A 13,113-nucleotide genomic window follows, 5' to 3' on the forward strand; every position below is an offset into this window, starting at 1 on the left:
TACTGACTGTGTTACAGGTCCCGTATGGTCCCGTGAGCTCCAGTTAAATATCAATTTCCTCCTTGTTACTTTTCTTTTATGCAAACTACCGTGTTGTCGGCGACAGGAATGACGGCGACGGCGCGCTCCCAGCTCTGGGGTGCTGGAGTTTCCCGTCTCTGTGGCTACACACACACACACACACGCACACCAGTCTCTCTGGTAGGCTAAACGTACACGTACACACACACCAGGCGGGCTGAGGTTGAAACTAGCGGGGCAGTGCGGCTGCAGCACCGGGCAGATCACTGTGCTGCAGCTGATCACATACGGCGTAGCCTCCGCTCCGACGTCGTTGCTACAGCAACCTGTCAGATCGGTCAATAATGTGGCCCAGTCTGAACAGAGCCAAATGCGATTTGGACACTTGCTAAAAACAGTGTGGACAGTCAGCCCTAAAAATCGGATATGAGAAGGAATCAGATTTGAATCAGATTTGCCTGCAGTCTGAACACGGCCTTACTCGTGCTTCACTTTAACTCAACCACAACAAACAGCCAATCAATCACCGAGAATCTGGAATCACAGTCATAGTCGAGCTAAGAGTGATCAATCAGATACACCACAGTCTTAAGTGACTTGCCCACTGATGATGTCACGGTTCACAAGGAAAAAACGCGCCGGCCGGTTCAAAGTTGTGTTCGGGAACCAGAACCGTGCTGGCGAACCAGCAGCTTTCACACCAGTTAGTGGAACCAAAGTGGGAGGACGTCATTCCGCGTCACACAGGCGGAAGTAAACACAGCAACGGCTCTTTCTGAAACAGCATACTACCGTACTACTACTACTACTACTACTATTAAGTTTTGATATTTTTTCATGCGAGAAAGTAACTGTTGAGATCCCAAATCTACGGCCAGTTTATCCAAATGACGGCTGTTTAGAAGTTTGCTCCGATGTATTTTGGAGAAGTGAAGCTCCGCAGCGACCGGGACATCACAGAGACAGCAGCCGGTCTGCAGAGCTGCTCGGCCGGCCAACCTCCGTCGTCATCCCGGGGGGGAGAAAACGATCGCTAATTGACTTAACCGCAGGTTTTTAGAGGTTTACCACCGGCTGGTTAAATTATTTTTAGGAGATAAATCTTGGTCTCATTGATGAAATATAACAATTGTGGCAGAAGCATTAGTTAGTTTGAATGAAAAGTGAAGCTTCCTGTGTGTATTGGACAGAAGAGCAGCGCTGCCTCGGGGCTCTGGAGACTAACGTTACGTACAGAAATCACCACATTTACATCAATAAATAAATGTTTTACAATGAACCGATCAGTCTGCATTAAGTTTTATTTTACTAAGCTACTGTATACAACATGGTTACGGTTTCCTGCTGCTTTCCTGCTCGTCTTAAGTGACTCGCCCACTGATGATGTCACGGTTCGCAAGGAAAAAACGCGGCTGTTATTGATGATCTGTTCTGTTTGTCCTTTGATCCTCTCTAACATGTTTGAACTCTGTTCTCCTGGTTCTCCTCCTCCTGCTGGTTCTCCTCCTGTTCCTGCGTAGAACCGGTTCCACCTCCAGATGACGGCCGGCGTTCCAGAGTCGAGTCTGTCTGACCTCCTCCTGACGGTTCTGCAGCGGTCCGGCTGGCGGGAGGGGACCGTGGTTCTGTGCCAGGGCTGGGAGGAAGCTCGCGGCCTGTTGCGGCTGCTGGAGGGTCGGAGCGGTGCATCGTGGGACGGCGGCGGCGGTGGCGGTGGCGGCGGCGGCGGCGGTCTCTCCTGGCAACCGCGGGCGCTTCTCAACCTGACGCGTTCGGCCCACGACGACACGCAGATCCACGACTTCCTGTCCCGGCACTTCAGACAGAAGCCGCTGCCGGCGCCGGCCACCGTGCTGCTGTTCGGCACCGACCTGCAGTGCGCGGCGGCGGTGCTGCGCAGCGCCCAGGACCTCGGCCTCACGTTACCCACGGTGCACTGGGTGCTGGGCCTGCCGCTCAACCCCGACGCGCTGCACACCATCGGGCTGCCGCTCGGCCTGCTGGCCTACGGGCAGGTGGACCGCAAGCCGCTGGAGTTCTACGTCCGAGACGCCCTGCGGCTCATCAGCAGGGCCGTCGCCGCGGCAACCGCCGTGAGACCGGACCTGGCCCTGATTCAGAACGTGGTGAACTGCTACGACAAACCCAACAAACACGAGGCGCCGTCGTCGGGACACTACCTGTCCAGGTAACTCACTACATCATCATCTCCACCAGAACCACAACTCAGCTCAGGATAAAATGGTAAAATAAAGGTTGAAAAAAAAAAGAAAAAGATCAGGGTAAAACTAGAAGCTGGCCCTAACCAGAACCTTAAAGGGACAGTTCAACATTTAGTTAAATTCTCCTATCACCATAACCTCTATAGTCATAGCAGTAGGTTCATTACCTTTAATTGTGATTGATGATGATTATTAAAGGTACAATGTGTAAGAATTACTCCGATCTAGCGTTGCGGTTGTAGATCGCAAGCAACTCAGTCGTATTTTTCATGCTGCATTCACGTGAAATCGGTTAGATGGCAGACGGACGACAGCCGCTGCAGGTAACGGCATAAACAAGCCTCTATCAGGGATGTGATTTTTCCGGAAATCTGGACTTTTAGACATGAAAATGCGACCCTCGTAAATCATGCAAATCCGCTTTTTTTTTTTGAGAAGGGGGTGAAGGGGGGGGTGGGACCGGCGGACGGCCATTATCCACCATTTAACCCACACAGCCATAGGTGTTGATATTGAAGAGGAGAAGAGAACAAGAACAAGAACTTTTTTTCCATCATTAAATATTAAAATGGAGCTAAGTATGTTTGTTTTCCTTTTAAATAAGTTCAATATCAAGTGCTAATTCCACCTGCCATAACTGGCTCTCTCTCTCTTGTCTCTCTCGCTCTCAGACACATTTTGAATGATCAAAATGATGAAGATTATGTGATATTTATTCACAACACACACACACTGTAATAATATCTGCACCTATTGATTGACATGCTGTTTTTGAGGTTTTTTTTCTCCTTAAATTAATTGTTTTCTGTTTGTGTATATACTTTTAATATAAAGTGTCAAAATTATGTCATTGTGTGTAATGGGCTAGCTGCACTGTTGCCGTGTCGCACTATGAGTCGGTTTAATTTCCTGCTTTTTTGTCCTTGGCAAATCACATCCCTGCTCTATGTAAACAAGTGGTCCGTCAGCACGAGGCAAAACAATACACATGACAATATGTTGTTACCTGACCCACGTTTTACCTGACCCACGTCTTTCTCTGGACTTCTGTGACTAAAATGACATCTGGTTTGTTAGCGACGGCCGTCTGCCCGACTGCAGGTGAATGCAGCATCAGTGTAACGCTCCATTCCTCCTCACTGCGTTACCGCGGTGACTGAGCCGACAGCTCCGGTGTCTCCGCTGAGTTTCCGTGGTTTCCTACCGTCACGCTGCCACTGAACGTAAAAACATGGCGACACCACATGGCAGCCAGCACCGAGCTTACCCGCTCCATGGAGATATGAATGATATGAACGGCTCATTCAGAGCTGAAAGGAACACTTCAGTTTGTTGATGGGGGGATTACTGGTTAATGAAAAACAGACTGAAGAACCAAATAATCGATTTTCGTGAATAGATAACAGGAGAACTTACACAATGCACCTTTAACATGCTCTTTATTCTGTCTTCAGTTAAATGACACATTTACATCCTGATGAATCAAACACTGATGAGTCATGTCTACTGCACAATGTTTACATGTTCAGGAAAAACTAACATTAGTGTCATACTGCACGTGTATCGTTATTATTTATTATTGATCCATTCCCAGGGATACTCCTGCCACAGCTGCTGCAACAAAAGAGAATGTGAAGAGGATAAAATAAAGATAAATGTATTGTGAATAAATATACAAGATAAATATAGACTATAAGAAACAATAAGTTCTTATATAAGAAACAATTGAATATGTAAATGAGAATACAGTTTTTTAGATTGCATTGTCATGTTAGTTCTATCAGTAAAATAAATAGATAGATAAATAAGTTGTGGAGGCGAGGTCTGATAAGTTTAAGGTCAATCTGTTCTTCACATTCATGAACCAGAAATCTGTTCACTGATCAGTTTTATTGATATTTTGTCACTTTTTATATTATATGTTTTGAGGCTGTATATGTTTTTTCAGGCTCACAACGTCAGAGATGCAGTTTGCTTATTTTAATAACTTCTGTTATCAAACCAAGATAAACTAAGTGGCCACAGAGGATTAGTATTCATGTTTGCTGCTGCTGCTGCTGCTGCTGATATAGATTATAATGTGCTAGATTTATAATCAGGGTTCATTATCAGATTTAATTGCGAAATGTTGACGTTTGCTCGTTTAATTTTTGCACAAATGAGTTTCAGTGTTTCAGCCGTTTCAGTCAGCCAGCGAGTGCTTCAGTGACATGTTGTCGAGCCGACGGGCAATACGAGACATGAATAAATGGATGTTCGGGAGGTAAATAATCCCCGAGTTGAGGCCTGAAGGACGCCACCGTCAGACCGAAGCCAGTCAGTGAGAACCCACAGGAGGACGGAGGACAAATAAAACGTCTGTTGGTTCATCTCGGTCCAGATCGTCCGGTCACAGCTGCTGCTCGGGGGACGGGTCTCAAACACAGACACCAGAGGCAAAGCTCATAGTTCAGTCACTTCACACATACCGTAGGTCCAGGGATTATGGGATGGTTGTTCAGTGCAAACAGATCCAGGAACAGGCAGAAATCCAATGCGTGATAAACAGACTGAAAGGTCAAAACAGGCAAAAAAAAAAGAGCAGGAGACGGGAAGTGAAGTGAAGTGAAGTGAGCTGAAGCGCCGAGCTGCAGCCGAGGCGAGAACAGGTTTAACTGCTGCATCACGTTTCCTGACAGAAAAAGATCAAACACATTCACAGTAAATGAAATTTCAGGCTAAGAGATAAAAACCTCTGAGGACGGATTAAACGCTCCAAAGAGAGAATGAAGAAGAAAAGAAAGAGAAACAGAAATGTTGGAGATTTAATAAGAAGGTCTCAGACGCTCATCACAGTCCATAATCAGTATTTACACTGTTTGTGACGGATCAGGGTTTTTTTTTTTCTATTCGCTTCTCTGACTCTAAAATCCACGTCTGATCTGTGTATTAGAAGAACAAAGATCACCTGATGGTTGTTGACTGTAAAGCCTCAGCAGGTACACAACACAGGCTTAATGTGTCCTACACAGTTTAGCACAGATCTGATCTACGTGATCCATAGGAAACTGGTTAGAACAGTGTTTTTCAACCTTTTTTGAGCCACGGCACATTTTGTTCAATGTTACAAAATGACACAATGCAGCCTAATACAGTAAATATAATACAAATGTTGTCTTTTACAGTGTAGTTAGTTTGTTCTGACTCAGTAATGGACATTGCTAAGGCAAGGTCATTGTGCAGGCCTCTGCCCTCTACACCCATTGACATAAAAGAGTCGCTCACCTGCAGCTGCACAGACGAGCTAGAGGAGCGCTCTGCTGTTCTGGTGTGGATTTTCATTTTATTATCGGCAAAAAAGAAAAAAAAACAACAGATCGTCGATTATCCTCTTAAAGTCCCCCTCCGCGACCCTTTTTGGTTATTTTAAAACATTCTCTGTGGTCTTTAAATTGTGATTATGAAGTTTTTAGCCAAAATTACGAAACCTGTGCCATTTCCCAGGGCTCTCCTTCTGCACAGCACCAGCAGCTCATTAGCAATGCACCTCTGGAGGGGGGGCGGAGACTGTGCTGCTCTGCACCCGCCCAGCCCCTCGCTGACAGCTGGACATTGTACAATGACCGATTCAGCATGTTTAGCGTAAAACTGCACACTGGGATTCGATCCCTGACTGGAATAAAGTCCTTGCTCATGGTGCAAGCTGCTCTACCAGGTGAGCTATACCTGTTATACCTTGACAGCTACACCGAGCTGCCAAGGCTTTCACCTCTGAGCCAGATGCAGAGCAGGGCGGGGGCTTGTAGCACTAGTGCCCTCCCCTGGAGCTGTGACACGTCAGCTCCAGTCTCCCTGAAATGGCCAGTTTGCGTCTGCCATTGGTTCACAGCAATTTGAAGGCAGAAAAACTCAGAAATGCAATTTTGCACTTCCTTTTCTGCTGATATGTCCTCTAACACAAGAAAAATGCCACAGGAACATGTGAAAAGCACGAAAAACACGATTTTCATGGGAGGGGGTCTTTAAGTGCCTTAGAAGACCGGCCGGTCGGCACAAGCCTAGTCAACGGTTACAATCGCTTACGAGCGTCGGTTATCGGTCTAAAAAAAAATTCAAAATATGCATCCCTAGTTTGGATCAATTAAGTTAAATTTGATCATTTTCCACGGCACACCTGACGAAATCTCACGGCACAGTGGTTGAAAAACACTGGGTTAAAGCAGAAGTAAGCGATCCGGTCGTTTTGGCTAACTTCCTGTCAGCCGATGGAGTTAGCAGTCCCCGCCCTCGTCCCTACGTCACCACATTCACGCGCATCCCTTGGCTGCACACACAGAGAGGACTGCCCCTTTATGCCGTTCTCTCTCCTCATTGGATAAAGGTTGTAGGATACAAGGAAAGTTTTCTCCTCGGCTCAGAGCAGAGCAGAGTGACTGACAGACCCGTGTTTCAGACCAAACACTCTATGTAAGTGATTGCTGTCGGAAGATAGAACTATTTAAGACTTATATTAACACAAACATTCCACTTACTTCTGCTTTAAGTGCCTTAGAGGACCGGCCGGTCGGCACAAGCCTAGTCAACGGTTATAATCGCTTACGAGCGTTGGTTATCAAAATATGCAACCCTAGTTTGGATCAATTAAGTTCAATTTGATCTTTTTCCACGGCATACCTGACGAACTCTCACGGCACAGTGGTTGAAAAACACTGGGTTAGGAGACTGAACCTCAGAGTCTTCCTCATGCAGAACCTTCTTTTATAACTAGTTTGACCTGTTGTTTGTCTCCTGTGCTGCAGGTTCCTGTTCAACACGTCCTTCTCCGGTCTGACGGGTCCGGTCCAGGTCCAGCAGAACCAGTCTCAGGTGTTGACCTCGAAGCGGTTCCACATCTGGAACCTGCGGCGCGACGCTCTCGGCCAGCCCACCTGGGTGACGGTGGGCAGCTGGGAGGGGGGGCGGCTGGAGGTGGAGGACCAGGGAGTCTGGCAGGGACCCAAACATCGGCACCGGGCGGAGGCGGCGGGCGGGAGGACCCGAGGCCGCTGGCGGGCGGGGCTGCCGGTGGCGGGGAGTCGAGTCCGCGTGGTGACTCTGGTCGAACACCCGTTTGTGTTCACGCGGGATGTGGACGACGAAGGCAGCTGCCCGGCCGGTCAGTTCTGCCTGGACGCCGGCACCAACAGCTCGGAGACTCTGGAGCGGTCGTTCCGGGAGGTGGCCGCCGGCAACGGCAGCGTCCTGCCCGCGCACCACAGCAAGTGTTGCTACGGATACTGCATCGACCTGCTGGAGAAGCTGGCCGAGGACCTGGGCTTCGAGTTCGACCTCTACATCGTCGGGGACGGGAAGTACGGCGCGTGGAAGGGCGGCCGCTGGACCGGGCTGGTGGGGGATCTGCTGAATGGGCTGGCGGACATGGCCGTCACCTCGTTCAGCATCAACTCGGCGCGGAGTCAGGTGATCGACTTCACCTCGCCCTTCTTCTCCACCAGCCTGGGCATCCTGGTGAGGAGCAAGGACACGGCGGCGCCCATCGGAGCCTTCATGTGGCCGCTGCACTGGTCCATGTGGGTGGGCATCTTCCTGGCGCTGCACATCACGGCGCTCTTCCTCACGCTGTACGAGTGGAACAGTCCGTTCGGGATGACGCCTCACGGACGCAACAGGGTGCGGGTCTTCTCGTACTCGTCGGCTCTGAACCTGTGCTACGCCATCCTGTTCGGACGCACCGTCTCCTCCAAGACGCCCAAGTGCTGGACGGGCCGGTTCCTGATGAACCTGTGGGCCATCTTCTGTCTGCTGGTGCTGTCCAGCTACACCGCCAACCTGGCCGCCGTCATGGTGGGAGAGAAGACCTTCGAGGAGGTCTCTGGGATCCACGACGCCAAGGTGAGTTCGTGTTTCCTTGTCGTCCAGAGCAGAACCGAAGTTTGATACTTCATATACCTCTTTTCCACCAAACTGGTTCCAGTGCTGGTTCAGTGCTGCTAGTTTGGTGCTTAAAGGGCAACTTCGTTTTTTTTCAACCTGGGCCCTGTTTTCATATGTTTTTCTGTATATGTGAGTGATGGATAATACTTTTATTGAGGTGGCTGCAGTATTGAGCCGGGCAGGCAGCCTGCAGCCCAACTAACGCTCTTCCATGGGGCAAGTGGCTCCCGTCAAAGTTCGCCCTAAAAACGGGCATTTTTTTCAAGCTGACAGGCTCAGATAGTTACAATGAGTGTCCGACAACATACTAGAAAGGAGAAATTAACGTAATAGTCTCTACCTTTAGCTGGAGGTCGCTGTTTGCTGTGATCTGTGTCCAAATCTCACCACGCCAGAAATCTCGTTCTGAAATCTTGCGATAACTCGTGGCAAAACACCGGTGGGGAATACTGTTACCTGACTGAGGTGAAGAGAAGAGAGACGACCAGAGAATTTACAAATTAACAACAAAATGTTGGGCTGCTCTTCGCGCAGCTTTCACAGAGCTTTCACAAGTTAGGGCTAACAGTTAGCTGTGCTACAAATGGATGCTGACACTCCTGTCGATGCACTGCGCCATGCCGACCACAGGGTCTGCTGTGACCACTTTGACCGGGGATGACTACTGCCAGTCAGAAGAAGAAGAGACGTGCTAAAGGTAGAGACATACGTTCATTTCTCCTTTCTAGTATGTTGTCGGACACTCACTGTAACTATCTGAGGCTGTCAGTGTGAAAAAAATGCCCGTTTATAGGGCGAACTTTGACGGGAGCCACTTGCCCGGTTGAAGAGCGTTAGCTGGGCTGCAGGCTGCCTGCCCAGCTCAATACTGCAGCTACTTCAATAAAAGTATTATCCATCACTCACATATACAGAAAAACATATGAAAACAGGGCCCAGGTTGAAAAAAACCGAAGTTGCCCTTTAACTGGTTCAACTCTGGTGCCTCCAAAGAACCACTTTGCTTTTCCACTGGTTAGGAGCCAAGTCAGAGCCAGGCTCCCCATCCAGGAGCTGCTCCTGTCCTTGCTGCCTGCTACAGTTATAAACGGACCAGAAAATTAAAACCCAGTCCGACCTGCGGGTGACGTGGAAGCACAGACTTTTAATTAACGATAACTCTAAACCCGGCTGAAAAAAAGAAGGAAAAAGCAGCCGTCTTCGCCGTAATCGCCGCGACCGGCAACTACGTTTGACGGCGATATGTTTTGATATGAACGTTAGCTGCTGTTAGCCACCGCCTGTAGCTCAGCTAGTTAGCTTCAACTGTTTTTACATCGATAAACAAACTTAAACCAGCTCGGTGGAAAAGGGCTAAGAGAGACCAAACTTCCTTACAGGAGCCAGGTAGAAATGTGTGTCTTGCAGTGTTTCCACAGAAGAGGAGTTCGGTCCGAGCTGCTTCTTCATGGTCATCGTTTCCTATGTTCCCGGGCTGTTTTTTGTCCTAATTAGAGTTTGCAGGAGGCAGCGGGAACAGAGAGAGAGGCCGGCTGAGGACGAGCCTCTCGGCCACCAACTCTCTTTGTTCGTTCACTCTCTGCTTCCTGTCGGGAAATAATTGCAGATTAAATTTGCTCTGTGAATCACCTGCCTCGCCCTAATTACACTTTTAATTCAGCAGCTGATTGAAGCATGAAACAGGTCTTTGAGTGTTTATTCAGCCGAGGCTGCTGGGAGCTAGGGGGTGGGGTGGGGTGGGGTGCTGGGGGAATAGGAGGGGGTTAACTAGATGTCCATCTGTGTGTGATTAGCTTTTTATTTTTAATGTGCACAGACTCAGAGAGCAGCTCTGATCTACTGCAGCTGCTCATTAAACATGTCATTAGCATCTTCTACAGCAGCTCCTCTCTGCTCCAACCAGCACTGACTCCTTTTCAACTAATCAATACATGTATCTGTCAGTATCAATGGTCTGTTTATTGAGACTGACTGAGCATCAGCTGCTCTTCATCAGGATGAACCGAAAATGATAGTGACAGAAAACATCAACAAGATGAAACGATGCCTTTCACTGGTAAAACTTGTTTTTATGATTAATTTTTAAGGTTTCTGCATGGACGTCAGCTCGTAACCAGGGCAACTCAAACTCTGTATGAAGAGACAGAGACGTTTTTAAAGGGGAATTGGTTCTTTGAAAAGGAAAAGGTCACGTCAGTCTAAATGAAGCTGGTTTGGTCACATTGTGTCGCCTTAAAGGGGAATTGCCGTTTTTTACAATCTGCATCTTCAAGCATAAAATACGATCATTTCCTCCCCCAGATAACTTTGGTGTCATTACAAGTCGTTCTGATGAAATTAGCTCCAGTCGAGAGCTGCGTATATCCATATAATGCGAGTCTACAGGGCAGCAGAATGCAGCCTCTAAATAACACATTATCTGCTGCAAAACTTATTAATTTCACCAATATTTAGTTCTGATAGGCTAGTGCTATTCCCCTCTGAGTCCGGGGTTAGCTGTTATCAACATCCGGGGTCTGTAGGTTGACCTACTGACCTCTGACCTGGATGATGTCATCTCGGACCGCTGCCCGGCTCATTCTGATAATAATCATTCCGCTTCGGCATTCGGGTCCATTTTTATCTCAACTAGCCGGAGCTTTAGAGAGTCCAGGTTGAGGAGAGGAAGCCTGTGGAAGCTGAACTTCATCCAGCTGCTCATTTTGTTCTGACAAGTCAGAAACACACAGAAACGAACCGTAGCATTAGCGGTAGCAACAAGCCGCGCTGCGCGGCGCTCAGAGATGACATCATCCAGGTCAGAGGTCAGTAGGTCAATTTACAGACCCCGGATGTTGATAACAGCTAACCCCGGACTCAGAGGGGAATAGCACTAGCCTATCAGAACTAAATACTGGTGAAATGAAGGAGTTTCTCTGCAGATAATGTGTTATTTAGAGGCTGCATTCTGCTGCCCTGTAGACTCCATTATACGGATATACGCGGCTCTTGGCTGGAGCTCATTTCATCACAACCACTTGTAATGACACCAAAGTTATCTGGGGGAGGAAATGATCGTATTTTATGCTAGAAATAAGGTCCAGATTGTAAAAAATGGCAATTCCCCTTTAATATGACACCATGTGACCAAACCAACTTCATTTAGCCTGACGTGACCTTTTCATTTTTTCCACCACTGCCTAAATTTAATGAATGAATGAATGAAAATGAATGAAAATGTGTTTATTTCGGTCAGGTCATTCAAAGTTAAAAGTCCAACAAAACAAAACAAAAATCAACTCAACTAGAAAAGAGCAGACCGAAAAGGAATAGGCTGAAGCTCTCGCTTATTTTCGCCTACCCTTCTTACATGATCAACTTCATCAGATCACATCATTCAAAACATCAAACAGAAATAATATTGTTTTGCACAATATCCCAAAAACATAATACCATAATAGTGTCAGTTACGTCAACCACAACTCTCATATTTACCAAATACCTTTTTCTTGAACAAACGTTTGAATTCATACATTGACCGGCACATTTTCAGATCATCGTCTAGTGCATTCCATATATTTACACCCCTTACAGAAATACACTGATCTTTTATTTTAGTCCTGGACTTTGTTTTTTCCATCATACGTTTCCCTCGGAGCTCATATTTACATTCCCTTTTTTTAAACATGATTACAATTTTACAAGGTAACAAGTTGTTAAATACTTTGTACATTATCAATGCTATTTTATAATCCACTAAATCCATAAATTTGAAGGCTCTTAATTTAATAAATAATTCATTTGATGGTTGTCTATAATTTGACTTAGTGATAATCCTTACAGCTCTTTTTTGAAGAATAAAGATCGGTTTAGTATGGGTAGGATATGCATTCCCCCATATTTCTAGACAGTACGTTATGTAAGGAACAAACATTGTACAATACAGAATATACAAAGCACGCTGGTTCAACATATCTTTTACCTTGTATAATATAGCGATTGATTTAGCTAATTTAGATTTGACATGATTAATATGCATTTTCCAATTCAGTTTATGGTCCATAATAACACCTAAAAATTTTGTTTCAAACACCCTTTCAATTTCTGTATCCTCTATTCTCAATTTAACTACTGTATCTGTTTTACGGTTCCCAAAAATCATAAATTTTGTTTTACTTATATTTAAAGATAACTTATTTACATCAAACCATTTCTTTACAAGTTTCATCTCGTTTTCAACAGTAGTTATTATATCAGTTAACTGGTCCCCAGAACAAAAGAAATTTGTATCATCTGCAAAAAGGATGCAGTTCATATATTTCGACACTTTACAAAGTTCATTCAGATACAAAATAAAATAATAATTTACAGTCATTCATTTGTTCATTCTCCTCCTCCTCCTTCTTCTTCTTCTTCTTCTTCTTCTTCTTCTTCTTCTTCTTCTTCTTCTTCTTCTTCTTCTTCTTCTTCTTCTTCTTCTCCGGCGGTGGTGCGACAGTTGCACCACCCATCCCGGGGTTTCCGTTTTGGGACGGTGAGGGAGAGCAGCGCCGAGGATTACATGAAGAAAAGTTTCCCGGAGATGCACGAGTACATGAGACGCTTCAACGAACCGACTACACCTGAAGGCGTCGCCACCCTCAAGTAAGAGGAAACACGCCACCTGCTGGTTCTGACGTCACACACACGCACACACACACCTGTTCTTTAGTGACCTTCAGCTTTCAGTCAGGCTGAACTCATCACCCATAATCCTCTCTCTCTCTCTGTCACACACACACACACCTACACACCTACACACACACTCACTTCAGTGATTTCCCTTTTGTTTGTATTGATGTTACCAGCTGACCTGAGAGCTGAACTTTCTGCTCAATTACATCCAATCACAACATTGAGTAAGCCCTCATCCAATCAGAGGCAGGGGGTCGTTTTTTTTTTTCTTTCCACATTTGGTTTCTATGGTAACAGACTCCAG

The 13,113-nt window shown here is 46.5% G+C and overlaps 1 protein-coding gene across 1 annotated transcript in view; it reads left to right on the forward strand.

Moving 5' to 3' along the window:
- grin3bb (glutamate receptor, ionotropic, N-methyl-D-aspartate 3Bb) overlaps positions 1 to 13,113 on the forward strand; it is a 50,806-nt gene that overhangs the window by 26,177 nt on the left and 11,516 nt on the right. Inside the window, exons 2-4 of the mRNA XM_085775246.1 lie at positions 1,542 to 2,209; positions 7,022 to 8,114; positions 12,634 to 12,779. Of these exons, the coding sequence (XP_085631372.1) occupies positions 1,560 to 2,209; positions 7,022 to 8,114; positions 12,634 to 12,779 (1,889 nt within the window). The 5' untranslated portion in view covers positions 1,542 to 1,559. The remainder of the gene's footprint in view (positions 1 to 1,541; positions 2,210 to 7,021; positions 8,115 to 12,633; positions 12,780 to 13,113) is intronic.

This window comes from Trachurus japonicus, chromosome 4, assembly GCF_045865225.1.
Source record: "Trachurus japonicus isolate A0001 chromosome 4, Traja_1.0".
Classification (NCBI taxonomy): Eukaryota; Metazoa; Chordata; class Actinopteri; order Carangiformes; family Carangidae; genus Trachurus; species Trachurus japonicus.